Here is a 27,713-nt window from a genome sequence, read left to right on the forward strand (position 1 = left end):
ATGCAGTGTTTTCAAGTATTTTTTTTTTTTTACTTTTTAAAAATTTTCAATTCACTTTTTTTCAGTCTTTTTTCAATTCCTCCGTAGTATTCCATCCTCTGGAGCTTTTACGCTTCTTCTGGGTCTTTAAATTTCCCCGTTGTTCTGATGTCCCTGGGCGTTAAGACACATTAATCAGACAAGCTACTTCATAACGTACCGAAGGCAAATAACCACGCCATACTGTACGAAACTTGGTATTTAGTGTAGGTGTTGGGTGTAGTTTTTCAGCTCTGCAGATAGAAAAGGGGTTGCTGTTGCGTACGGAACTAAAATGCTTCGGTCTGTGTTTCCCCATCGGACTGGGGAGCGATGGGGGAAGCTTTTTTCCGTTGCTGTGGAGCCGTTTGTGTGATAGGAAGGAGAGTTCCAATCGGGACCGAATGGCTGCCAGTGAGAGAAGTAATTGAATAAATAATACACAATTCAATAAAATCAGACCAATAGGATCGGAGCGTGGTAAACGAAATGAGTGCAGCAGTTTGTGGACGTGAACGTCTGTTCTGATTTGTTTTCGAAACAGCATATCATTACTATTGTATATTTTGTTCTTACATGACTACTGTTTCATGCTCGTCGCCTCTTTATAAAAGCCATATTTGTCGTAACACTATGGTAAGAGTTGTAAGTTTTCTGTCTGCGTGACAAGGAATAAGTTCATCCCGGGGAAAATGTGCAGATTGCGGTTCAGTGTGTGGGTAACTTGTTTTACTGGTGTGACTGGTGTGGGTTTTCTGAACGGTTTTGATGTAGCAGTTTAAAAATCAAAACTCAGGCAGATATCTGTCTGGATGTGGCAGCGTTTTCTCAAGATAAAACCCAGACATTTCAACGTCGGTTCTGAGCACGGTACCACCGAATCTCATCAGGGTCAGTATTGGGCGACATGGCTTCTTAAATGCTCCTGCCTGTAAGCCAAACTGTCCGAGATGAACATAGCAGCTCACCAGTCCTGCTCCTGGGTCTCTTCACACTGAAGGCTAATGCAATTCACGGCGATTAATTACTCGCCTTCGTCTGGGTCGTAGGTCATCAGCGAGGATAGGACATTTGTGCTAATGGAGGGATTTTAATGTACTGTGTTTTATTTATATTGTATCGTTTTGTTTTTGTTTGTAGTTTTGCTCGGTGGTGGAGAGAATGCAGTTGAAATGGAAGACCTGGTAGAAGAAGAATTTGCCGTTTCAAAGTAAGCCGCATACATCTTCTATACACGATGTTTTGAAGAGTAGATTGGCTTACATCAGAGACTAAAGCCATTTCTTAATGTGGATTTGATAGAAAAAAAACATGTCTGAACAATTTTAATGTCATGTCACCAAGTAGATTTTTTTTCTTCCTTAAAACCCTTTATGGCCTGTCGGGACTTGAAGTTCCTGCCAGGACTAAACGTCTCTTCTGAACTGTGAATCTGGGCTTCAGAGAGCAGGAAGGGAAGGTTTTCAGTGAGCAATGACATAAGACTTCAGAGTCAAGTTGAACACTGGCCAGTGTTCTTCACCCAAAGAGCTAAATGTGAATGTTGGACTGCAATAAAAGGACATTTCTTACTTCGTTTAAACAAAAATTCTGGCCATAAACGTTTAAACAGAGATCTAACTGTCATGCACCGCATACTGATTGCCTTTTGTCTCAGTTCTTCAGATGCTGATGCAGCATTTGATGCAGTCATTGGGAACATAGAAGATATAATCATGGGTGAGTGATTCCTGTGTGATAGCATCTCCTTTAACCCCTTATTTCCCTCCCTTGAAAACAGGGTTGAGGCAGGCTGAACTCCGTGGACTTGTGCTCCAGTCTGCTGGCCGTGCGAGTGTCTGCCATGACTTCTTGCTCAGGGTTATAGCTAAAACGGAGGGAACAGAATAACACCTGGTCTACGAGGAGTGTCATTTGCAGACTGAAGGTCATGAAATCTCTTTAGACATTAACAAAGGATGTTCTGAGAAAACCTGGCCCAAGTATTTAAAATCCTTCCGGTGCAGACGAGATGAACCCAATGGACAAGTTTCCGAAAGAATTGAAACTTCTTTTTCCTGCAGGTTTGTGGGGCTTTAGAAAGTACCTGCTCAGCCAGGTGGTTGAAGCTGATACTTCAAGAAGTGTGTCGATGTGATGCTTTAGCTTATTGAGTATAAAGATGGCATGAACGGCCTCTCTTACTGGCTTTGGTGTTGCTCCCTGCCTGGTTGAGTAGACCACAAAAGGTGAATTGAAAATACAGGCATTTTAAAACAAAAGTATTTGGAGATTTTTGTTCACTGTTGCTTGATAAGCTCAAGATTTCTGGGTGCATTCCTTTTCTTAAGATTTTTTTTTGCTACGAGCACCTGTCCAGATTGCTTTTATGTTCCCTAGAAGAAGGAAGACAAGGAAGGTGAGTGTTGGGGTGTCTTTACATGTTGACATGGCTGTGATTTTCATTTCTCCAGAAGATGAGTTTCAGCATCTGCAGAGGAGCTTCATGGAGAAGTACTACCTTGAGTTTGACGACTCGGAGGAGAATAAACTGAGTTACACGCCCATCTTCAACGAATATGTGGGTCTCGCATGTTTATCTTGGCATAATGAGGCTAAGGTGTAGTACAGCACATTCATATCATTCATATCAATTTCCCATTGGCCCTTACCAATCATGGTCTCCTAATAATCCCCATCTATGAATTGGCTTCATTACTCTGCTCTCCTCCCCACTGATAGCTGATGTGTGGTGAGCGTTCTGGCACACTATGGCTGCCGTCGCATCATCCAGGTGGATGCTGCACATATAGTGGTGTGAAAAAGTGTTTGCCCCCTTCCTGATTTCTTATTTTTTTGCATGTTTGTCACACTGAAATGTTTCAGATCATCAAACAGATTGAAATATTAGACAAAGATAATACAAGTTAACACAAAATGCAGTTTTTAAATGAAGGTTTTTATTATTAAGGGGAAAAAAAATCCAAACCTACATGGCCCTGTGTGAAAAAGTGATTGCCCCCTAAACCTAATAACTGGTTGGGCCACCTTTAGCAGCAACAACTGCAATCAAGTGTTTGCAATAACTGGCAATGAGTCTTTTACAGCGCTGTGGAGGAATTTTGGCCCACTCATCCTTGCAGAATTGTTGTAATTCAGCCACATTGGAGGGTTTTCGAGCCTTAACCGTTTTTTTAAGGTCATGCCACAACATCTCAATCGGATGCAATAAAATAAGAAATCAGGAAGGGGGCAAACACTTTTTCACACCACTGTAGGTGGTGGTGGAGGGGAGACCCCATTACCTGTAAAGCGCTTTGAGTGGAGTGTCCAGAAAAGCGCTGTATAAGTGTAAGCAATTATTATTAGTTGGTTAAGCATGTTAAATCCTTGATGCCACTTGTTTAAAATCATGGCAAAGTCAAATGAACATCCATGTTATAGAACAACAGTAAAATTACTGCGTAAGTTTGACATAGCATGCCTTCGTAAGCAAGCTGATCCGTAGAGTCTTTTAACTCTGTTTTCTCTTGCTGCTGATAACCATTTAAAGCCATGTAGCAGACCTGGACGGACACAGGCCAGAGGGGTTTGGAGAATACACTAAAGTCCTTCTTGTAAAAATATAGAGCACAAGAGTTTGGATGCCTTTAGTACAGAAATATTCACCCCTTCTTGGAGAGCCGCAGTCCACCACGTCTTATAGGCTGCTTGTGAAGCTCAATGAGAAAAGACCTAGCAACAGTGATAGTAAAGACCATTCAAATGAACAACTGATTCAGAACAAGTTGCTAAGAGTGGAATCAAAAGGCGAAGGCAGAGCGGTCCTCCAGGACCAGGAATAAATATCAGTGATGGGTTAATCAGTTCACTCAACTGTGGTCCATCAGATTATCTCAAAACTACTTGTTTTAACAGATCACCTGCTTCAGTGATCAAAACAAAATTGTCCCACGCGTGTAGAAATGGATGAGTTAGGATCACCTATAAGACCTGCTGGATCGTGGCTCTCCAGGAACAGGGTTGGCCAGCTGAGCTATTATAACTGGTACTCTGTATGCCTCGATATGTGGTCTTAGACTAGAATTTCTGTTGAACAGAGAAAACCCAACTGTGACACGGGCTTTTGTATAAATACAATTTTATTTCTGCGCAGATTGATCTGCTGGAAAAGTACATTGAGCAGCAGCTGGTGGAGAGGATACCTGGTTTCAGCATGACGGCCTTTACAACATCGCTGAAGTGAGTTAGTCCTCGAAAACCTAAAGGAATTATCAGTGACAGAGAGCAGAATGTGCTCATGTTATGAGACATCTTAGTCTCTAAATGATGCCGAATCACAGGTTACTTCAGCGGGCGCTCAGGCTCTCGAAGCCACAGAAGGTGTGTGATGTCGGTGGGTGTGGTGCCACCCAGCAGAGCTACTCTAACCACAGCTGAACAGCTTGGCTCCAGGTGGCACCACATCACTTTGCTCCCAAACAGCTTATTGGCTTTTGTACTCCATTGATATAATAACACCTGAGTTAAAGTCCTGTTTCAGTATGGCTCTGAATTCTTTCCCAAAGGATTCTATTTTTGTGCACAGTTATGATGTAGGAATTGTGGTTTTCTTTCCCAGGCAGCACAAAGATGAGGTGTCAGGGGACATTTTTGACATGCTGCTGACCTTCACTGACTTCCTGGCTTTCAAAGAAATGTTTGTCGATTACAGGGCTGTAAGTATTACAGGTGTTTATATATTGTATCATAAAGGTGTAGTTATGTTTGAATTTGTTTTCTTAAACTTGATTAACAAAAAAAAAATCAATAAATGAAAAAAAAGCTGCATAGAAAATGACCAGATTCAGTACTGGAGTATCCCTGCCGGCTCGTGCCAGAAGAGAGTGGGTGCTCTTGCCAGGCTCAGCCCCAGCTTGTCTTGTGTCCTGCAGTGTGGTCTAGTAGCTGAGCAGCTCTTTCTGTCCTGTGACTGCAGGAGAGGGAGGGGCGTGGCCTGGACCTCAGCAGTGGGTTGGTGGTCAAGTCATTATCCGCTTCTTCAGCAACCAGCAGCAAGTGATCTGGCTCAAACACAGAGCTCCTGCAAGTATTCTCACGCACACACTCACACACAGAGCTCCTGCAAGTACTCTACACACTCACACACAGAGGTCCTGCAAGTACTCTGACGCACACACTCACACAGAGACCTCCTGCAACGACTCACTCACACACAGGGCTCCTGCAACTACTCACTCACACACAGAGCTCCTGCAACTACTCACTCACACACAGAGCTCCTGCAACTACTCACGCTCACACACAGGGCTCCTGCAACTACTCACTCACACACAGGGCTCCTGCAACTACTCGCGCTCGCACACAGGGCTCCTGCAACTACTCACTCACACACAGAGCTCCTGCAACTACTCACGCTCACACACAGGGCTCCTGCAACTACTCACTCACACACAGGGCTCCTGCAACTACTCACTCACACACAGGGCTCCTGCAACTACTCGCGCTCGCACACAGGGCTCCTGCAACTACTCGCGCTCGCACACAGGGCTCTTGCAACTACTCACTCACACACAGGGCTCCTGCAACTACTCACTCACACACAGAGCTCCTGGACCTACTTGCGCCCACACACAGGGCTCCTGGACCTACTTGCACCCACACACAGGGCTCCTGGACCTACTTGCGCCCACACACAGAGCTCCTGAAACGACTCACGCTCACACACAGAGCTCCTGGACCTACTCGCGCCCACACACAGGGCTCCTGGAACTACTCGCGCTCACACACAGGGCTCCTGGAACTACTCGCGCTCACACACAGGGCTCCTGGAACTACTCGCGCCCACACACAGGGCTCCTGGAACTACTCGCGCCCACACACAGGGCTCCTGGAACTACTCGTGCTCACACACAGGGCTCCTGGACCTACTCGCACTCACACACAGGGCTCCTGGAATGACTCACTCACACACAGGGCTCCTGCAACTACTCACTCACACACAGGGCTCCTGCAACTACTCACGCTCACACACAGGGCTCCTGGAATGACTCACTCACACACAGGGCTCCTGGGACTACTCACTCGCACACAGGGCTCCTGGGACTACTCACTCGCACACAGGGCTCCTGGGACTACTCACTCGCACACAGGGCTCCTGGGACTACTCACTCGCACACAGGGCTCCTGGGACTACTCACTCGCACACAGGGCTCCTGGGACTACTCACTCGCACACAGGGCTCCTGGAACTACTCACTCGCACACAGAGCTCCTGCAACTACTCACGCTCACACACAGGGCTCCTGCAACTACTCACTCACACACAGAGCTCCTGCAACGACTCACGCTCACACACAGAGCTCCTGGACCTACTCGCGCTCACACACAGAGCTCCTGGACCTACTCGCGCTCACACACAGAGCTCCTGGACCTACTCACGCTCACACACAGGGCTCCTGGACCTACTCACGCTCACACACAGAGCTCCTGGAATGACTTGCGCTCACACACAGAGCTCCTGGACCTACTCGCGCCCACACACAGAGCTCCTTGACCTACTCACTCGCACACAGGGCTCCTGCAACGACTCGCGCCCACACACAGGGCTCCTGCAACTACTCACTCGCACACAGGGCTCCTGGACCTACTCGCGCTCACACACAGAGCTCCTGCAACTACTCACTCGCACACAGGGCTCCTGCAACTACTCACTCGCACACAGGGCTCCTGCAACTACTCACGCTCACACACAGGGCTCCTGGACCTACTCGCGCTCACACACAGAGCTCCTGGAACTAGTCGCGCTCACACACAGAGCTCCTGGACCTACTCACGCTCGCCCACAGGGCTCCTGGACCTACTCGCACTCACACACAGGGCTCCTGGAATGACTCACTCACACACAGAGCTCCTGGAACTACTCACTCACACACAGGGCTCCTGCAACTACTCACGCTCACACACAGGGCTCCTGGACCTACTCGCGCTCACACACAGAGCTCCTGGACCTACTCGCGCCCACACACAGGGCTCCTGGACCTACTCGCGCTCACACACAGAGCTCCTGGACCTACTCGCGCTCACACACAGGGCTCCTGGACCTACTCGCGCTCACACACAGGGCTCCTGGAACTACTCGCGCTCGCCCACAGGGCTCCTGGACCTACTCACTCACACACAGAGCTCCTGGAACTACTCACTCACACACAGAGCTCCTGGAACTACTCACTCACACACAGAGCTCCTGCAACTACTCACTCACACACAGAGCTCCTGCAACTACTCACACACACAGAGCTCCTGCAACTACTCACTCGCACACAGGGCTCCTGCAACTACTCACTCACACACAGAGCTCCTGCAACTACTCACGCTCACACACAGTGCTCCTGGATCTACTCACTCACACACAGAGCTCCTGCAACTACTCACGCTCACAAAGAGCTCCTGCAACGACTCACTCACACACAGAGCTCCTGCAACTACTCACTCACACACAGAGCTCCTGCAACTACTCACTCACACACAGAGCTCCTGCAACTACTCACTCGCACACAGGGCTCCTGCAACTACTCACACTCACACACAGGGCTCCTGCAACTACTCACTCACACACAGAGCTCCTGCAACTACTCACTCACACACAGAGCTCCTGCAACTACTCACTCACACACAGAGCTCCTGCAACTACTCACGCTCACACACAGGGCTCCTGCAACTACTCACACTCACACACAGTGCTCCTGGATCTACTCACTCACACACAGAGCTCCTGCAACTACTCACGCTCACACACAGGGCTCCTGGACCTACTCGCACTCACACACAGAGCTCCTGGAACTACTCGCGCTCACACACAGTGCTCCTGGAACTACTCGCGCCCACACACAGAGCTCCCAGGACCATACACAATTTTACAGTCTCACTGCTGTCTGTCTGCAAGGAGGGGACATGTTAAATCTGGACAATCAACTGGCGTTGTTATTCCTGTATCTTGGACCATCCTACTTGATCGTGAGCACTTCCTTCGGAGTGAAGTTTGTAAATTAAAATAAAAGTATCTGCTAGCATTGTTGAAGTTTTTTTGAAAGCCGAGTATTCCTCAGAAGGGACCTGGTCCACCTCCTCTTTTAACACTTCAGCCTTTCAGTCAACAAGGATCATATCTCTTCCACACCCTGCAATGACAGACTGTGCTGAAACATTCCCATGCTTGTTACTTGATGTCTTATTTATTTCTCTAAGAGGCCGAAATGCTTCAGCCATGATATTGCACCCAGAGAATGTCTTTTTTTTTTGGTTAGACATATTACTTGTTAACACAAATTTTATTGCTTGGTTTTGCCAGTATAACACTAGAGAAATTATTTCTTTACAGCACTATGCTGACAGTAACCCTGGTCAGGTACAGCACATTGATAGGAAACCTACTCATGTTTTGCGTTGGAATGTTTGTACGTTCAATTTTCATCTTATTCATGTTTTGTTTTTCATTTTGTACAGTTAAAAATATTTATATACTGTATTTTCCTAATCTGTCATTTCCCAATGTACTGTACTAATATAAACAATAAGGACAAAAGGTGACTCGTAATTCAGAGGTTTGTATGTTCAGGTCTGATCCTTTTACTGTAATAATGGGGGATTTAATGTAATGATGCTGCATAGCTCATTTATTCTTTGTGTGGCTGTAGTCTTCATTTGACAGTTTTTTATGTGTAGTTTTGAATGAAGTACCCCTGTTTTCTAACCTCTGTATAAATGGATGTTTTTGGAATAAATGGAATACAAATAATTGTTTAACAGCACATTGTGGTTTATAAATATAGCATCTGATATTCATAAAAGCAAAAGTACAGTTCTCTACTTTCAGCAGCCATTGTTAATTTATAAAGCATATTGTAAAAACCAAACTGCACATTGCACTTTATTATAGTACCATGTCTGCAAAATCACAACCAGAGGTAAATGTCTTCACTGTGTTACCCATTTGTGCAGACCTTGCAAATCTGACACTTTGAGGCTTAGCTCAGCAGCAGGTGTTCTGGAAAGTCTTGACCACCGTCAGTTCACTACCTGCCTGTGGTCCACAGTAATTCGGTACATTGACCCATCTACCAGCAACTGGAAAACCCACAGTCTGTTTGCAGGTTTCCTCTGGGGAGAGCAAGAAGCCTCTGCCAAACAGCCAGCCTCCACTCAGCACGGGGTTTGCAGTTTGCTGCAGACAGGCAGCCTGAGGCCTAGGTTACTGAGCTACAAGTGACCTCCAAGAGCGTGAAGGACAGCAGTGGATACAGGACAGGGAGGTGATTGTTCACATTCCTCACACTCTCTCCATTCCCCTTCCTCTCTGACCTCTGCACAGGCAGGCGTCTGGTACAGCCAGCACTCATTCAGGCAGCTGACTGCAGGTGAAAAGCACAGAGCAGGTCTGACTCCTGGAGCCGAGAATATGCAGGGCAAGCTTGAAGGCTGGCCCTTCCCAGTCTTGGGCAAGGTATCGTTAAACACAGACCTGTGGACCCATTAACTATGGTGTCATGACAGGGGTTGGGCACCTGTGGGCAAGTGCTCCCAGGCGAGTGTGCAGCAGCTGAACCTTGCAGGAAGCTCGGAGCTGTTTGGCCACGCCTCATGCGTGATCCAACTGCAGTGCTGGGATTTCCTGCTCTGAACGCAATGGTGTGACAGGGAAACCCACACCAATAGAGGGCAAAACATTCCTGGGTGAAAAATACCAATGTTAATTTTTTTCTAAAAAAACTTTTCTGCTCTTTACACTGTGGTGTCTGTAGGGAATGTAAAGAAATACATCCATGTAGATTTATGACAAAATTATACTGAAATTAGAGGAAATGTTGCTCTCTGCGCCTTTTTTTCTTCTTTCTTAAATTGCCCAATTGAGTTCCTGTTAAAGCAACATACATACTCCCAGTACACAGAGAGAGCACTGAGATCCGTCACCACTTTGCAATAATCTAAAATCTTTCACCAATAAAAAGACACATTGTCTCCACTTCAGCGGTGTTGCCAGCTCCCCTGTGTGTCCCGGTCTGTGATGAGTACGAGCATGTGTGTAAGTACAGTCAGGCTCTCTGAGCAGCGGAGACTACGCAGGGACAGTCCCGGCGGCCTGGGCTATGGTGCCTCCTCCCTCTCTTCTCCAGCCCATGAAGCTCAGGAAGGAGCTGGCGCAGTAAGCAATCATCACCAGGCAGGCAAAGAACTGGCGGAGAAATCAGGAAATCAAAACAGTTAGAGACAACACCCGTTTTCAAACACAATCGGACCTAACAGAATAGAGGGTATTTTTTAAACCTCTGATTTGTGTTTCAATAAGTGTACATAGGGAACATGTAAAGATTTTTTTAAATTATTTTTATTGATTTAATTTTATTTCAAAAAGGGTCACTTTGATATTTGCTTTAAGCAGTTCTTAAAATCAAACCAGTTTTGAAAGTGGCTTTAGGTGAGAGCAATCTTCAGTATTGGAGGTTAAAGCTTTAATATTTTGTTTATTCCATGCTGAAAAGAGAAGAAAGAAAACAACGTTTCGAGCTCACACCTGAAGAAGGCTCCACAGCCCAAACGTGTTTTCTCTCTTCCCTTTTCAGCACGGAATAAACCTGTTACTTGTTCCTTTGCAGCCTACGCATGCTGACGCAGCTCCCCACCTGCTTCTAATATTTTGTCCATTTTTAAATTTTCACTTTCTGCAGAGGTTATACAAATAATTCGATTTCAAAGATAATGGAGAATTAAGAGTTCCCACTCCCCACCCTGAGCAACACTTCCCTGCAAAGGAGAATAAAGTCATTAATAGACTTGAAGGAGCTCAAAGGTGAGCTGAGTTATGGTAGGCACCATCATTAGTGTTTTATCACAGGATAAAAAGAACTCGTGACTGAATCCTCAGCATGGCCATTCATCGTATATTTATTTTTCCAACTTGATATCTTGGGTTTCTCTGATTCATGAGTAGAGAGGTACATTCCTTTTATAGCTTTGACTTCTGTACGTTAGCTACAGGGAAACATTCTTTATTAACTAATCCCGACCAATAAAATGCATACAAATTAAAATAGAAAAATAAAGCTTCCAGGTCTTATACACACAGAATCCTGACCTCCTGACTGCTTCCAAGCTGTCAAAAATACTGTCAAAAGTGTTACATGCAACGTCCTGTGTTTTCCTCTTAAAGCAGTAACATTTTTGTTGCTGTTTTCCGGAATATTACACGTCGGGCAGCTCATTCTGACGGTCCTGTACAAAGTCCACGAGGGCTCTGCCCTGGGAGCCGTGCGCCTCAACAAGCTATGATCTCTTGCACCCTCTCCGTGTTGCTCTCATGAGTGACTCACTGTGGCCTTGAGCCCTGCAGCAGTGTCTGTGCCTCCCTCTGCCCCCCTGCCCTCACAGACGGTGTCTGTGCGCTCCGTACCCTCAGACAGCAGGGCGGTCTCAGTCGCCAGGTCAGCGGAGTGTGTATTACTGTCTCAGTTTGCATCGCGGTGAAAAGCCGTGTGACCGGTTTTCCGCGAGACCGATATCGTGCAGCTTTCGATGCTGCCTTGGCAGGCCAGGTGCGGGACTGAGCTCAGTGCCAGCTCTCCCTTTCCTTACAAGCGTCTGCAAGCTGGCTCTTGGGAAGAGGTCAGCTGCTGGGAATTAAGTCAACGCAGGTCAGGTGCGCTGATCAATATCTGTACTCGCTTACTGGATTGATCCACTTCCTGTCCTGTGCAGGCATCTCGTTTTCAGCTCCAGGGATTGCAGTTTCCATTTACCCCTGGAGCAATCTTCCATCCCTGACTTTAAATGTCATTTGCAATGGTTCCCACACCTGGTGCGAATACACCTGCTGAGGCCAGTGCTTGTATGCAGCCAGTGTTTTGGCTCTTACTGTATTCTGTGCTGGTGACTCACTGGGATCTTTAATTCAGTGTCACGGTCCCACTGGAGAACCTCTCAAGCATTCAGCTTCATTTTATCGTCTCACTTACTGCAGCTGCAGCCAAGTTGTTAAAGTTCAGCGTCCCAGCGATGAAGTAGGGAGTGATGGAGGCTGAGGCGGTCAGGAACGCAGTGATGTAGAGGACAGCAGCAGTGACGTTAAAGGCCAGGAGCTGCTCAGGGAAGAAAATTAAGGCAGCCTTCACAGAGGGTACACACTCACTCTGTCTAGAACCTTAATGAAAGCAGTTTGTTTGAAGTCACAATTCATCAAAATACCCAAACAGCCAAGCAACATGTCTCCATTACTTTACTAATTTTATTGTGACAGAGCTACAATGGTATGATCTAGAGTTCAGTAAAAAACATGCCACAAAAACGCATGCATTTTTAAGCAAAATAAAGGTGATACATCAAAAGTATCAGTACCACTAACAAAAAGGATAGTCATTCCCACTGCAAAACACAATCTGCTCCTCAGGTGAATCTCTGACTGAGCGGAGAATTTAAAGACTGCCACCTACCACAATGGTCCAGGGCACCGACACCAGCTTGCTGTTGACCCTCAGGAAGTAGATGAAGAACACCAGGATGGTCAGGATCCACAGAAAAACGCTGACAAACATCACCCAGCCGAACCCAGGAACCCTGAAGTACTGTGTGCTGGCAATGAGAGCCCACACCAGCAGCCCCAGGGCCTGTGCAAAGCAGAGCAGCGGTCAGTGGTCAGTGGGTCAGTGGCCTGAGCTCCACCTGACCTCCGATTGCAACAGTCTCTGTCTTACAGTATTGCACGAGAATAAGGTCTAATTAACATGAGGATGCAAGACTGCTTCAGATCTGTGCTACCTTACAGATTCCCTTCCCTATGCGCTGCGATGTTTGAGACAGGGCTTTTGGGTGGTATTTGACTTTTTTGTCTTTTCTTGTAATTAGATCCACTTTTTCTCAGATTGCTTTGTCATTCATTTGATCATTAGACAGCTGCACTATATGTAACGTAAAAGCGACAGTTACCTATTGACAACAATAACAAAACAGCACTTGTGCAACTACCAACATGTGGGAACTCTGGGCTTGAAGCTAAACAAAAAAAAATACAATAACCTGATTAAAACTGACTTGCAGCAAAAAGAGATTCCGTACACAATATGGGTTTGCAATTAACTGTTCCATTATTAATCCCAGATAGTGTTACGAACCATGGTGACATGGGAAATGCTACTCGATACCTATTATTAGCACTATGGCAAACCTGCAATCATGCTTCATGTGCTGCCGTATACAGTATGTGTCCTCTCGCCCATATGAGCAACAGGGGAGAAATCACCTAAATCTGCCGAGAGAGCACTGCGTCCCAGGACAGGCACTGCAGTAGCTTTATCTGCGTGGCCTGTATTGAAAGAGTACTGGAAATTCGGATTAAACGTATCTCAGTTCTACCGTAAAGGTAAACACATTTATACTCCTGTGGAGGAGAGTCCCCTGCCTGTTTCAGTACACTCTCCTCAGCTAGTCCCTCTTAAGACCCTGATTTATTACCAGTCCTGAGGGAAGCACAAGCTAAAGGCATATCTCTTTACACCTCTCTTTATGATGTGGCACTATAAAACATAATTCCAGTCTCACCTTTTTTGTTACAGAATATAGGTGCTTTTTAGTGATGGGCATTACACAGTGGTATTGCATGCTGGTAACTTGTTTGTTGGCATGACAATTATCTGGCCTCGATGATGTGTTGGCCATACTTGGTCTATTTTCATGGCAGGGAATTAAATACGATTTCATTTGCATTGATGGTTTTCCACGGAAATCCAAACACTCTGTAGTACCAGAAATTCTTTATTTAGCCTGATGAAGAAAATATTTCATGACTTTGAAAAGAGTGTCTTTTTTCCTGCCTTCAGCAGCACACATCTCCACACAGTGTGTTAGTCTCCTGAGATTCATTCTAAATGGAAGCAGACAAATGAAAAGGCCTTTCGGGGATCAGTCTAACACAGTTCAGTGCAGCCAATTATTAACCCTTTGTCATGCTTGGAAGGAAACGAGAAGGTGAAAAAAGCCACACATTATACAGACTGTCTATCAACTTAGCGCTACGTACATTTGTAAGTCAAATATTTGCAGAGGTCTGTGAAGAATAAGAAACTGTTCTTTGTCCTGTCAGAAAGACCTCCTTGTGCAGAATTATTGGCGTGTTTTAAGCATGACGATACTGCACTGTGCTGTTGTAGTTTTTATCCCTGAGGTAAAAGATATTTACACACTGAGCCTTATTCCTACAGCGCTCAGAGGGCCTTTATCTGCAGCTTCAGCCTCTTCTGACCAGACAGGTTCAGCAAGCCCATAATAAGTTCAGCAAGTCGTTCTTAAAGTCGCTCAGTGAGACCAGAGTCTCAGAGCAGTCATGGCAAACAGCCATGTGCTTGAAAACAGAATCCGGAAACCCCAGAACACAGTGTTTAACTGCCTCTCTTCCAGCAGCAAGGGAGAAATTCTGGTCAATCCAAAGCACAAGTACTTGACTGAAAACAACTTACAAAAAGTGTCAGTGCAAGAAAGGAAACGGTTCAGTGCAGACGTAGTGCTACAGCAGAGTGCCCATTGGGCACCAAGAGCAGAGTCACTTTAGACTGACCAGAAGCTTCTCTTCCTCGGGTCACAGTGACGCCCCAGGGACACAGGCCAGGACCTACGTGCCCAGCTCGTCCTGTTCCTAGGGAACATTCAGCAAATACAAGCTTCCAAACCTCTACAGAGCGAGGCACTAAACTAAACAAAAGGAGAAGACGAGTTGTTTTCCCCCTCTGTCTCACCTCAGCGGTCTGCTGTAAGTGTGTTTACGTCATTGGCTCATGATCTGAATCAATTAAAAAGGAAGTCGTGCTAAATGAATTATAGTAATATTAATCGGAATGCCGATGGTGTTAAATGACATAAGGGGGCTTTTTAAAAAGTGCTCATAAAGAAAACTGCATAACAGTGAAGAGGGTTTGTTTTTAGAATTCTTCACGGCTTACCCATGACCAGCGAGGCGCTTGGTGGAAAATGAAATTGAACCCTCTGGCTCTCCTATTACAACATATGTGAAGACACACCCATAGTAAATATTGACAGTGGAACCTCCAGCTTAGCTGATTAACTTACGATTTCGGTGATCATGAGGATGGCGGGGACAGTCCTGATGAAGATCAGATCCAGGGAGATGAGCCTGACAGAAAAGCCCTGGACGGCCGTCTGAGAGGGGGAGCTGGTCTCCGTGTTCACTTTGCCTGGAAACTCTGCCATGACTCCCGACAGGGTAAATAAGCTCCAGTACAGCCACCTGCATGCGACGCTAACTGCCGAGGACGGGCAGAGGAGTTTCAGACGCCCGGTTTCTCCAGCTGTGAATACCCAGTTGTCCGGGGACGAGGCTCTCCTGCCCTGTCTGTACTCTTGGCTTGGTAGGTGCTGGCTCTCTCACCTGTGCCTGCGCTCACCAGACAAGCGGCTCAGGGCGTTCACCCAGGGCAAACATTTACATACTGCACTGTAAGATGAGCTCTCCGCTGTTCCAGCCCTCGTCACTGAAGGGCAGCGCGCGCCGCATGCCTGCCCAGAAAGAACTTTCTCACCCACCGCTGACGGATCGATAGCACTCCTGCAAGATTAAGATAAGAAAACTGCAGTTGGGTTGGTGTGTTATTTGGCTGGGGGGGAGTTTCACTGTGCAGTGAATTACTTTGCTGTGGTTTCTGTCTGTCAGTCATGCTTTGAGAGTCCCCTGCCTGTTTCAGTACACTCTCCTCTGACTTTGTCATGGTGCGCCATGGAGAGAATTGCAAATTGAATTAATTGCCCAAATAATGATTGCAGAAAATCTGTGAGGGTTTGCTATTTATAAGTGCCGAGACCCGGGAATGTTAGTTTTCTCTGTAGTTTGAATAAGTATAAATTAACCCGAGCAGGGGTTGGCAGGGGGCCTGGCATTTCAAGCTGCTGCCTCACAGATCTGGGGTCCTGGGTTTGATTCCAGACTGGAGACTCTTCTGTGTGGAGTGTGCATGGTCCCCTATGTCACATCTGCGTGGATTTTCTTTGAGTGCTCAGGCTCCCTCCCACAGTTCAAAGCCATGCCGATTAACTACTGTAAATGGTCCCTCTCTCCATGGCCTTGCAATGGACTGGTCCTGTCGGCCATGTGCTTTCAGTCCAGCCTCAGCCTTCCTCATACTGCACAGCATACTGCACTTCGGGCTTCTGGTAATGGGCAGGAAAGCAGAACCTGTAGAGAACTGGAGTGGACCGGCAGAGTCAGGAAGTCAGGAGGCCAAGACATTAGACATCTGGAGATCCTGTGGGGGGAGGGGCTGCGATCTTCCTGCTTCTGACACCAGGCATAATACTGGAAGCAGTCAGCATGTCACAGGAGATGATAAGAGCTGGAATGTTTCTTATCTTGTGATCTGGTTACAGTGTAGGTGATATTCTGGCTAAGTACAGATTCAGGAACCTGTGTGTTCAACCTTTTGGATTGCAAATCCTTAATTTCATTGCCTCTTCCCTGAGTACGTCCTGGTCTGAAAGGGCAGCTCCCACAGGGATGTGTATGCGGGCTGTTTAAGGGAGCTGCCAGAGAGATTACTGGAGAATGCAGCTCAAGTACAGTACGAGAAAGTACAGTATGTCTCCTGCTCTTTAAGTGAAGTTTTATTCACATGATCTGGCCGGATTGGTTTATACCTTCACAATATTGCAATTACCCCTCCCACTCAGGACACGGAGAAACTGTTCGGAAACGAATCTGACGTTCTGGGACACCGCTGTGTTACAGGTGTGAGTACAGATACCTCCAGCTGGGATGTTAAAGGATGTTAAAGGTGCCCTTGTTGGCACCGCCTACAGGGAGAGCAAAAAACAACACTCTTGTTCTGAGCCAATAACCAAGCAGAGTAATAACAATTATAATCATTAATAATTGCCTACACTTATACAGATCTTTTTCTGGACACTCCACTCAAAGCGCTTTACAGGTAATGGGGATCCCCTCCACCACCACCAATGTGCAGCATCCACCTGGGTGATGTGACAGTCCGCTCCCCACACACCAGCTCTCAGTGGGGAGGAGACCGGGGTGATGAAGCCAGTTCATAGATGGGGATTATTAGGAGGCCATGATTAGTGAGGGCCATTGGGACCTTTGGCCAGGACGCCGGGGTTACACCCCTACTCTTTTTGAGAAACGCCTTGGGATTTTAAATGACCACAGAGAGTCAGGACCTCGGTTTAACGTCTCATTCAAAGGACGGCGCCTCTTTATAGTATAGTGTCCCCGTCACTATACTGGGGCATTAGGATCCACACAGACTGCAGGGTGAGCGCCCCCTGCTGGCCCCACTAACACTTCTTCTAGCAGCAGCATTTTCCCAGGAGGTCTCCCTACTCCCAGAGTATCAAAATGCAAACGGATGATCGTCCCTAATCAATGTTTATTGAATGAACTATTCCATAACGATGACAATTGCCGAGTTGGCCACATATTGCAAACGCTGTTCAAATGACATTTAATATAGGCAGGTGCGGGGTTTTAAGTGTAGGAAACGAAAACCTGAACTATAAATATCGGAAAGGAAACAGGGCTTGAAGAAGATAGAGGTTGTGAGGCTTTCAACTTTCAAATAAGCCGGCGCAGGAGTTTCCCTGAGCTGCCCGCTCTATACAAACACGCGTGAGGGTGAGCGCCGCCTCTCTGTGCTGGCGGACACGACTCGCGTACGTGGCGAGGAATGAGGACTCGGCACGTCAGCCTGGAGATGAGACCTCCTTATGTCTGGCTTTTGCTCCGCTTAAGACATTCAGTTAAACGCGTTCAATAAGCGCTCCTCCCTCACACAAGACAAGAAACCAGAGGTGACGTGAAAAACATTCAGGATGGTGAGTAATAGTATTATACTATTACAAAAAATTAAATAAAAACATGATGTGCAATGTTTTTTTTTTATGGGTGACCATAAAAAGCGTCCCTCAGGGGATAATAAAATCTTATCTAATAGGCAGCGCTTGTGTGACTGCAAATATTCAGATCTAGTTTAACTCTGAAAGAAATGCATTTGGAAAGTTGTGCTCGTTCGGATTTGCGTTATTTCCAACAGTGCAGATCTACGAAGTGTGAGAGGCAGCAATGAGACAAATGAATGACAGCAGGGAGCGCGATTTGGTACCAGTCAGGATGGCCGAGCGGTCTAAGGCGCTGCGTTCAGGTCGCAGTCTCCCCTGGAGGCGTGGGTTCGAATCCCACTTCTGACAAAGGTCCTTCTTTTGATATTTTTACATAAAAAACAACAACATTGTGCGAATAAAATAATTTAAGAATGCTATCTTTTTCGTACGCCTGCAACAATGTATAATAGTTTTAATCTGGTTCGACCGAATCCCTCTTCGTGAGTTGGTCAATACGAAACAGCCACCTTTTAATACTGATTATTATAGCTGAAGGAGTAAATTTTGCAAACGGCAAAATTAATAACAAATAATCGAATATCAAATTTGTCTTGTAAAGCATTTGGTGGTGGTGGAGGGGAGTCCCCATTATCTGTAAAGCGCTTTGAGTGGAGTGTGCAGAAAAAAAGCTCTATATAAGTGTAAGAAATTAGAAATTATTAATTTATTTTTTAAAACATTTTTAATAACGGGGGAAGTGACACAAAAAAAATACATTTGTCAGAAGTGGGATTCGAACCCACGCCTCCAGGGGAGACTGCGACCTGAACGCAGCGCCTTAGACCGCTCGGCCATCCTGACATACGGAAAACATGTGTTTAGGTGTCAGTTTCTCTGCGTCATACACAGCACATCGTAGCTGTAGCCTTCCAATGCACGAGTAAAGGTGCGTATTATTTTCTCCCCATTTATCTTCACTAAAGGGTCCGCCGTTCTACCGGCCCGGCCGTGGTCTTCACGCTGCCGGGAGGTCGCAGCCCGGCGGTTTCTGCTCGGCGCGGAAGTGGAGCGGCCCCACGCCGGCGCGGTCCTGCGCGGAGTGCGGCTGCGCGGCGAGCAGCACCTGGCCGCCTCGCCGGTGCGCAGGGCAGCGAGCCCGAGGTTTCGGCACAGCCTTCCGCCCCGGCAGACGCAGCGGGCAGGAGTCATGCCCGGCCTGAGCAAGCTCCCTCTGGAGGCGAAGGTGGCGATGGCGACGGGGCTGGTGTTTTTCTCCATGCTGGTGTCCAGGTCCGTCTTGTCCGCCCGGATCCCGGAAGGCACCAGAGCCAAACTCTTCAGGCTGCAGTTTCTGCTCTTCGTCAACTCCCTCATGCTGATTGGCTCGGTGCGCATCTGGAAGCGGGTGGCGGTGGGCCTGTGCCGGTGGCGGGGGGAGTCGTGTCTGACGCACTGCTGGAAACTGGCCGTCCTGCTCTTCCTCACCTCCGCCCACTCCAGCTTCCTCACCCTGCTGGTTCTGGTGTCGGAGGAGCCCTCCTGGATCGGTCTGGTCACTTACACCTGCCTGGGGTCCTACGTTATCCTGCTGTTTTTCCTCTTCGTGTTCGGGTGGCTGGACCAGGCCCGCAAGCTGCTGGCCGGCAGCAGGTCGGCGGCGTCGCAAGCGCCGGGGGCGGCTGACCGGCACCCCAAGAGGAAGGACGTGCTGGCTATCGGGGTGACGCTGGCTCTCACCGTCCTGGGGCTCCTCAACGGCGCCCAGCCTCCCGCGGTCGTGCGTGTGGAAATTCCCGTGCACAAACTGCCCCGCTCCTTCGATAACGCGAAGCTGGTCCTGCTGTCGGACATCCACCTGGGCCCCACGGTGGGGAAGAGCCGGCTGGAGATGATCGTTAGCATGGTGAACCAGCTCCAGCCAGGTGAGGACGGGACGGGCCGGGCGCAGCGGGCCTGCCGGTGTACGTGTGGTGAAGGCAGGGTTAGATCTGGTCAACTCTCATCCCCCTGTGTGTTTGAGTTCTAGTTTGTTTTGACCACCCCTCACACAAGGAATATGAGCTCCTGCCATCTGGGCTTCGATTTAAATTCAAGTGCAGTAGAAGTAAGTTATCAGGTATTAACTTACACCTGAAGAAGGCTCCACAGCCGAAACGTTGTTTTCTTTCTTCTTTTTTCAGCATGGAATAAACCTATAACTTGTTCCCTGGTATTAACTTAGCTATTTTTGTCTTTCTAATTGTGCATGTATGTCTCTTCTGTGTTAATGGGTTCATGTTGTGTTAAGTGTCTTGTGTCTTGTACTTGTCTGCAAAGCACTTTCCCATCTGGGATATCGCTGGTGACTGCAGTGAAATAATGGGGGAGTGGAGAGATCTGTGTTAAAGCTGGCTGTTAAAGGATACTGGCTGGGAGATCGGGGTTAATCAGTATTCAAGAAACTAATGGTAAACTACAAAAATAACACATAATAATTGCCTTTATATAGTGCTCTTCATACCAGAGGATCCCTAAGCAATTTACATACAGGAGGGACCCACTTCATCCCCCAGTGACATGCAGCCCCCCAGCACACAGGTCAGGGGGAGGAGAGAGAGAGCTGGGGAGGCCTGACTGCAAACTGGAGTTCAGGCAGGACACAGGGGTTAGCTCCCCTGCTTTTAAAAAGAGTGCCAGGGGATCTTTCAACATGCTTTATTGGCATGACCTATGAAATGCAGTGTTGGTAAAGCAGAAACAATAAACACAGCACTTTCAGATTTACTTATCTGAAGGTCTGCACTTCCTACAGCACAGTGCTGCCTGCCACTGTACCAGGACATCAGCTTGTAACTTCTGGTCCATTTGACAAGAGCGCCATCTACTGATCCTCCAGCGCTGATACAGAAGAGGCCCAGCCTTGCTCAGCTGCTGCCATCTGTGGAGGTCTGGCAGGTGTTGCCCCCGGGTGTGAGGGTGTGGCAAACCTGCTCTTCTTGCAGGGTGTGCTTGTCCTGTTATTGAGGCCCGTTCAGACCCCTGTCCTGTTGCGGCTCATATGCTTCGATGGCAAAATCGTGCTTCACTTAATCGAGAGACCTGCGTCAGACAAACAATAGAAACCCAATTAAAAATTGGTTTACTTTTTGGCACATTTACAATCCCACCAGTTCTAGTGGTTCCAGCTCTCATCTGTTGCAATTTGAGTGCCTGTCTCCGTATACACGAATGTGCTAGTGAGGCGCAGTCCTTGTGCTGATGCACGTGCGAAGTTCTGGACCCCGGCTCTCTCCCAGCAGCCTTGTCCCTGTCCTTCCAGACATGGTGGCGATTGTGGGCGACCTGACGGACTCCCAGGTGGACCCTCTTCAGACTGTGACGGAGCCTCTGCGCCACATGAAGTCCAGGCTGGGCACCTACTTCGTCACAGGTGCAGCTCGGACGCTCCGGGCAGGGGAGGGGGCTGGGTGATTTCACAGCGACAAAGAGAAGACGCGTTTCATTTGTGCTTTGGCCTTCCTGCCCCCCCTCGCTGGCTCTGCCGCCGTCTCCCTGTCCCGCTGACGTTTGCTCTCTCCTGTTGCTAAGGCAACCACGAGTACTACACCGGGGATGTGGACCGCTGGTTCAGCCACCTCAAGACGCTGAACGTGCAGCCCCTCCACAACGGGAACGTCCGGGTCGCGCTGCCCGAGTCCAGCGAGGAGTGGTTCTGCCTGGCCGGTGTGGACGACCTGGAGGCCTCTGTGTTACAGTAAGCACCCTAGACCCGTGCCCCCCCCGCCAGCCCTCATCATGCTGTGTCCTAGCCCCTACTGGACACTGACCAATACCCTGCCCAGACCCCGGGTCTCGGGCTCGGCCTGCTCCTCACTGCAGCCCCGTGCTGTTAGAGACAGCTGGCTCACTGGTCATTTTTTTCCATCAAAACTTTATTTCCGAAAGCAACATCTCACATTAGAAGCATTCTCACAAAATGAATAAACATTCTAACCAGGTAAGAACTTCGCATGCAATAGAAAATTTCTGAACAGGGGTGATTGTCCATTAGCAATCCATGCAAGTGGATGATGGGGCCAGATTTGCGCCATTAAAGAGTCCCTCCAAGGCCTTCTTGCTTGTGTTCTTTAGTCCCTGTACAGGGCCCAGAGTCCTTTCCAGCGCTCCCTCTCCCTGGAGCTCCTCGCGTTCCACAGTCCTTGTTTCATCAGGGACAGCAGCAGCCACAGCAGGAACTGTGTCCCCTTGTCCAGGCCGGTGGGTGCCAGCCCCAGTGGGTTGTGCTGGTAACTGAGCACCACTCCCGTTCCCAGGAGTTTCATAGTTTTGTCCTCTCTGCCCCAGACCACTTTGGAAAAAGGGGCAGCTCCAGAACAGGTGCTCCTGAGTCTCCTCGATGAAGCACCTGTCCCGGGAGCTCACTGGCCATACTGGAGGCTTTTGCGCTAAACACAGGGCCAGCCACGTGAAGGAATGTGTTTTCTTGTGGGCGGGAGCTCGTCCTGCTGAGAAGGATTGCCCTTCTGGCGGTGCATCGCGCTGTGGTGCTGACTGACTGTCTGTCCCTGCCAGGTACCCAGGGCATGGCATGGACTTGGCAAGGGCGCTGTCGGGATGCAGCACGGAGAAAGCCATCATCCTCCTGGCCCATCAGCCCCACGCCGCCAAGAGGGCACTGCAGGAGCGCCCGGACATCAGCCTGGTACTCTCAGGTGCGTGAGCCGAGCCACACGATGAATTAGCTACCAGGAATAACTCCACATAGCACTGAGGCTTTCGTGGGTGTGTACACAGCACACAGACCCCTGGGCCACATTTCCCACCCCCAGCATGCTCTGCTGAAACCAGTAAGGCAGTGAAGTCTTCTTTGACATCTGAGGGAAGTCACTATCGTACTCCCAGTGTGCTCAACAAGCTCTCTGGAAGTCCCCTCTCCGCTGTTTGTGCTGTAAGGTGTTGGCGACTGAAGGCGTCAGCTGAACGTATCGAGTTGGGAGATGTGTCAGCGTGTGAACCTAAGAGTAACAAGAAGAGGTTCATTCTGCTCAGCTGATGAGACTCCTCACTAGAATATCTTTCTTATTTCTACTCTTTAGTATGTGATTAACTTCTGCTTGTTCATCACACAGGCAGAAGGGACAGCCCTGAGCACAAAGCCAGGTGTTCCTGGTGCTGGTCTCGGACATGTGCGCGCGTGTTCTCACAGACGCAGAGAGGCACAGAGAGTCTGTCATCCTCAAGTTTAACCTTCAGACGTTTGAGTCCGTGCCTCTTCGTTATTGAACACCTTTTCAGACTGGGAATGAGCTCTGCTGGTCTTTCCTCCCGGTCCTGCTCTGTCCCTGACGGACTTCACTGCAAGCCCTGGTGTCCCTCTGGAAGTGTAGTTTTTACAGCAGGGCGACAGTTATCCAACGGGCTTAAAAACGAAAGCTCTCCACTTTCTGCGATACAAAAGGGCAGTGCTGATAGAGACGACTGCGCATTGAGCTTCATTAGGTGGACAATGAAGAAAGTGACCAGGGAAGTCCAGCTCTGTGGCCCGGGGAGGTGATGATAGCCTGGGGTACCAGACCGTGATCGTGTTTACAGACAGTCTGAGTCTGCAGCCAGGGTCTTCAGGCGACTTCTTTAAGCAAACTAACAGAGGGCTGGCCCAGTGTGTGTGTGTCCCGAGCAGGGAGCTGCTGCACGGAGCAGAGTGGCAAGGAAGCTGTGCTACCAGGCAGAAAATATTTTTGCCACCAACACAGCGGTGCCAAGTCTTAAGGGACTGAAAGACACTCACTGTTTGTGCAGCCATACCACAGATTCTGAGGTTGCAGTCAACCTATAAATAAATGCAGTACTGTATGTACCACAGCATTGAATCTAGTGATCTCCCGGTCCCCCTGTTTCTTGCAGTGAACTCCCACCTGAGGGAGTTTAGTTTGCCAGTGTTACTACACTGCTCTCTCCAGGACCTGCAGGCCTTGACCTGTGTCTGATTGTAAAGGCCAGTGTCCGGCTGCACAAAACCCCTTGAGGATTCCTACCTCTCGCAAGTATGTCAGCTGGCCTTTTGAACTGTGAACTGAAGAAACTCTCCAGGGGAAAACTAATTGGAAGGCCTGTCCCGGTGGTGATCATGACCTACGACCTGGGCTCCCTGAAGGAGCAGAAAAAGTGGGAAAAGAAGGGGTGAATCTTTTGGAAGAGCTAAATTGAGAATTCCTGTCATCTCCGAGACACGGATAAGGCTGCACGCTGCTTCAGCATGAAAAACATTTCCTGTGTGGTGAGGTGCCGGGAGACGCCGGCAGAGGCTCGTTCCCGGGACTGGTCATTCGCTCTGAGAAGACGAGCTGCCGACCGGCTGGGCTGTGTCCCGGTGTCGTGGCCAGACCAGGATGCCGCTGAGGTGTGAAGGGGCAGAACCGTGTGTTTCGGCGTCAGCCGGAAGGCGGAGCGTAGCTTCCAGTAAACCTGCGCGGTGCCGCATTCCTCCCGGCGGCACGTTGATCAACAGGGGGAGGGGTGCTTGCCTGTCTAATTTGAGCCTGTAGGCAGTGGGGATGGTTAAAGCAGTACTTTGCAAAGCGAGATGTGTGGGTGACAATTCCCACCTTCTCAGTGGGGCTGGGGTTCAGGTGTGGGCTAATTCTCCACTTTGTTTGTAAACATATTGTATAATACGTTTAGGTCACACTGGCAGAGGCAAAGGTACTCATGGATCATATCCAACCCACACTGAAGAGCAGAGCAGACTTATAGCCTTGGGGTGTTTAGTGCAGTTGTGTTGGCTTTAAAACAAACAAAACATTCCTGATAGTTTTATCTTCATGCCTTTTTCATAGTGTGTTAATTGGTTCAGCTGATTGTAATCTGGATATTATTTTGTTTTGACAATCTGTACAAGTTTTTTTGTTCGATTATCATATTTCTTTGTTCCTGTAAATTTACTGTTCAAAGCCACACTCACAGTTACGTGAGAGGACCTTGATATAACTGCTGGAAATAGCAGCAGTGTTCAGTCGTTCTGCTGAAGCTGAACTTAATTAAAATAAAATTTATAAATTATTGATAAAATTCCAGCCTGATGTAAGAGCAGCAATCAGGACTCTGCTCTCCTGACAGGGTGGGATCAGGGGATCGGGGGCTTGGTGGTTCAGATCCCAGGTGACACCCTGCCGCTGTACCCTTGAGCCAGACTCAGCGAGATGCATTGCACCAGTAGTGAATAATGACAGCGTGTGGTCTGCTCAGCTTTGCCCCCTCACTGCGTCCGTCTTGTCTTGTCTTGTCTTCCCCAGGACACACCCATGCCGGCCAGATCTTCCCCCTCAGCATCCCGGCCTACCTCTTGAACCCTTTCTTCGCTGGCCTGTACCGCGTGGGAGACAGCAGCTTCGTGTACGTGACCCCCGGCACCGTGTACTACGGCGTGCCCATGCGCATCGGCAGCAGAGCCGAGATCACGGAGATCATCCTCAAGTCGCCTTCGGGACCCGACACCAGCACAGGCGCACGAGGAGAGAGAGCTTCCTAGTCTTTGTGAACACCTGAATAATTCCATTTTGCACTAAGAACCCCTGTCCCTGCGCAACAGCAGGAGCCTGGTTTACAGAACGCCTCCTCTCTGCTCTCCCTGCGTTCATGCGAACTTGCTGTCCTACCAGAGAACCTGGGGTCCTGCCCCCCCCCCCAGCGGAAAGAGAAGCCTCCAGGTTTGGTCAGCATTCCATCTGCGTTGTGCCATCGCCTCAGCTCCGCCCGGGTGTCCCGAATTCCACCCCAGGGACAGCGGCGGCTCTGGACCCAGCCTGTCCCCGTGGGCAAGGGAGGGGGGAGGGCCGGCACCCTTCTAGTCTTTCAGATTGCTTTAGGCCTTTTGAAAAAAATGCAGATCTTCCAGAGCCGGTTTGTGGGTTTCCCTCTGATCGACACTTGAACGGCAGCTGTTGGGTCTCTCCAGGTTCCTTCTTCCGTGTGGCTGCTGGGTTGGGGTTAGAGGCCGGCCGCTGGGCTCGGGAGGCGTGTTCCCTGCTGGCAGCAGCGCTGATGCGTCGCGGGCACGTGTGCGCTGGAGCAGGCACTGAGCTGGAGCCAGCAGGAACCCTCGACAGCGAATCCTCCTGGTGGCATCAACCAAAAACATGAAACCCTGTTCGGAGGCGTCTGACAGTGACACACAAAAGGAAAGAATAAGCTCTTTGTGGGACAGGCAGGCAGACTGGAGTGTTCAGGAGCACATTTCCTGGGTTTTGTGATTTTTTATTATTAATTTATTATTATTATTGTTGTTGTTGTTGTTATTAAGCAAGGGGCCTGTGCATCTCAGCCTAAGATCGGTCAGCCCTGGAAGTCAGCAGGCAGAGTACTTGATGTCTTCAGGCTGTAAGCTTGTCATATGAGTCTGTTTTTAGTCCTTGCGATCAGGCCTGGAATTCCAATAGGAGCTAAAGCAGGGGTAATTATCTGTGGCCCGCAACGACGCACTTTGACTATGAAAGTTACCAATAAAATTCGGTCGTTTTAGTCATCTGATACATTTTTGGTTCTATGGATTCATTTTCTGTTCCAGTAATCGCCATGGAAATATTGTAGCACCCTCGCCAGGTGACGAAGCAAAGGCGCTCTTGGCTAATGCATGCGCCGCGATGCAGGCTGGGACCTAGCTGGATCCGCGGGTCCCCAGAGTAACCACTAGGTCGAATTAAATAGTGACTATAAGACCTTATGTAAATAGTAGTTAATTGTTTACTCCCGTTTTGTCCCTTGTCTTGTAACCACCTTAAACCTGCATACGTGTCCTGTTCACAGCCCCTGTGAGTGCGTAAACCCGAGGAGCTGGTGTGTACGTCTCTGTTGCCTGATTGTCAGCAAAGAAAGTAGACAGAAAGAAAGGTTTCTGAGGTTAGTCTCTGCGTTTGCTAGGATCATGGGGATGTTGTGCAGTACATACGTCTGCAAACAGTTTTTCTCGTCAGTGAAGATCAACCAATCAGTTTTACAGTCACGACTCACCGATGAACATTTACGAGCAACGTTGCTGGTTCACGTGATATCAGGCCTAATGTTGACGCTCTGGAGAACTTCAGAAATAACCTCACATTGCATTGAGTAACATTAGCCAACATGTTTCAATTATTGTTTTAATATTTGATGCATTTTGTATGTGTATGAATGTGGCCCGCCGATTAGCGCATTTTATCTAATGCGGCCCCATATTCATTTGAGTTTGAGACCCCTGAGTTAAATCATGTACCATCTCTAACAGTGTCTATGGCAGCACATCTTTAAGTCCTTTTTGTTGGCATGCCTTTTCTTTCAGACAGTGATTTTATGTTTAGCTACTAAAACTGTATTTTTCTGTTAAATGCTGGCGTTTCTCTGTGCTGAACAAGCTGTGCTGTCGAGTGAATGGCGGAACAGCAGAGCCTGGTCGATTTCACCAGCCCACATGTCTGTGTTGTCGAGTGGAGAGCTGAGAGGAAGCTCCATGGTCCCAGGGGAAATAAAATATTATTGACACATACAGCTGCACCCTTCTTGTCTCTTGAGTTGTCGAGACACCTTAGGAGTATGAGGACAGTTTGAAACGAAAAGCAGTCTTATCCAGTGGTGTCCTGAAAGATCAGTTTCAATGACATGCTGTAGCCAGGTAGGTTGTCCTACACTCCCACAGCCCCCAGCATGAAGAATAACAAGAATACGTAGCTGTAGTGTTATGGGTTCGGTAATAGGGACCGAACCAGTGAGTGAACCCACTTGCGGGAGCGAACAAAACCAAGTCGTAATCCGAAAGCAAACCGTAATCGTAGGAACGAGCCGAGAGTCCAGGGGAAGCCAGAAATCCAAAACAGAGCGAAAGTA

General features: G+C 48.4%; 3 protein-coding genes across 5 annotated transcripts; 2 read left to right on the forward strand and 1 right to left on the reverse strand.

The window, feature by feature from the left end:
• Window positions 1-330: 330 nt before the first annotated feature.
• arl2bp (ADP-ribosylation factor-like 2 binding protein) lies at window positions 331-8,068 on the forward strand. 2 transcript variants are annotated; one of them, XM_069181164.1, is made up of 7 exons: window positions 331-441; window positions 1,159-1,228; window positions 1,676-1,737; window positions 2,472-2,578; window positions 4,154-4,239; window positions 4,619-4,715; window positions 4,976-8,068. In XM_069181164.1, the coding sequence occupies exons 1-7, from the start codon at window positions 423-425 to the stop codon at window positions 5,057-5,059; spliced, it is 525 nt and encodes a 174-aa protein (XP_069037265.1). In that variant the 5' UTR covers window positions 331-422; the 3' UTR covers window positions 5,060-8,068. The 2 variants fall into 2 exon arrangements, with proteins under 2 accessions (XP_069037265.1, XP_069037266.1); XM_069181165.1 differs by lacking the exon at window positions 331-441 and adding an exon at window positions 504-654 and having other exon boundaries at window positions 2,472-2,617.
• A 725-nt stretch (window positions 8,069-8,793) lies between these two features.
• Window positions 8,794-15,544, reverse strand: pllp (plasmolipin). Its single transcript, XM_006641497.3, has 4 exons — window positions 15,105-15,544; window positions 12,479-12,652; window positions 12,005-12,127; window positions 8,794-10,227 (listed from the first exon to the last, which is right to left on the reverse strand). The coding sequence occupies exons 1-4, from the start codon at window positions 15,243-15,245 to the stop codon at window positions 10,111-10,113; spliced, it is 555 nt and encodes a 184-aa protein (XP_006641560.2). The 5' UTR covers window positions 15,246-15,544; the 3' UTR covers window positions 8,794-10,110.
• A 1,127-nt stretch (window positions 15,545-16,671) lies between these two features.
• Window positions 16,672-27,375, forward strand: tmppe (transmembrane protein with metallophosphoesterase domain). 2 transcript variants are annotated; one of them, XM_069181163.1, is made up of 7 exons: window positions 17,137-17,873; window positions 18,092-18,248; window positions 18,863-19,801; window positions 21,178-21,288; window positions 21,447-21,612; window positions 22,431-22,570; window positions 25,151-27,375. In XM_069181163.1, exons 2-7 carry the CDS (start codon window positions 18,134-18,136, stop codon window positions 25,384-25,386), a joined length of 1,707 nt encoding a protein of 568 aa, XP_069037264.1. In that variant the 5' UTR covers window positions 17,137-17,873; window positions 18,092-18,133; the 3' UTR covers window positions 25,387-27,375. The 2 variants fall into 2 exon arrangements, with proteins under 2 accessions (XP_006641559.3, XP_069037264.1); XM_006641496.3 differs by lacking the exons at window positions 17,137-17,873; window positions 18,092-18,248 and adding an exon at window positions 16,672-16,773.
• The last annotated feature ends 338 nt before the right edge of the window (window positions 27,376-27,713 follow it).

Source organism: Lepisosteus oculatus, chromosome 20 (genome assembly GCF_040954835.1).
Source record: "Lepisosteus oculatus isolate fLepOcu1 chromosome 20, fLepOcu1.hap2, whole genome shotgun sequence".
Lineage (NCBI taxonomy): Eukaryota > Metazoa > Chordata > Actinopteri > Semionotiformes > Lepisosteidae > Lepisosteus > Lepisosteus oculatus.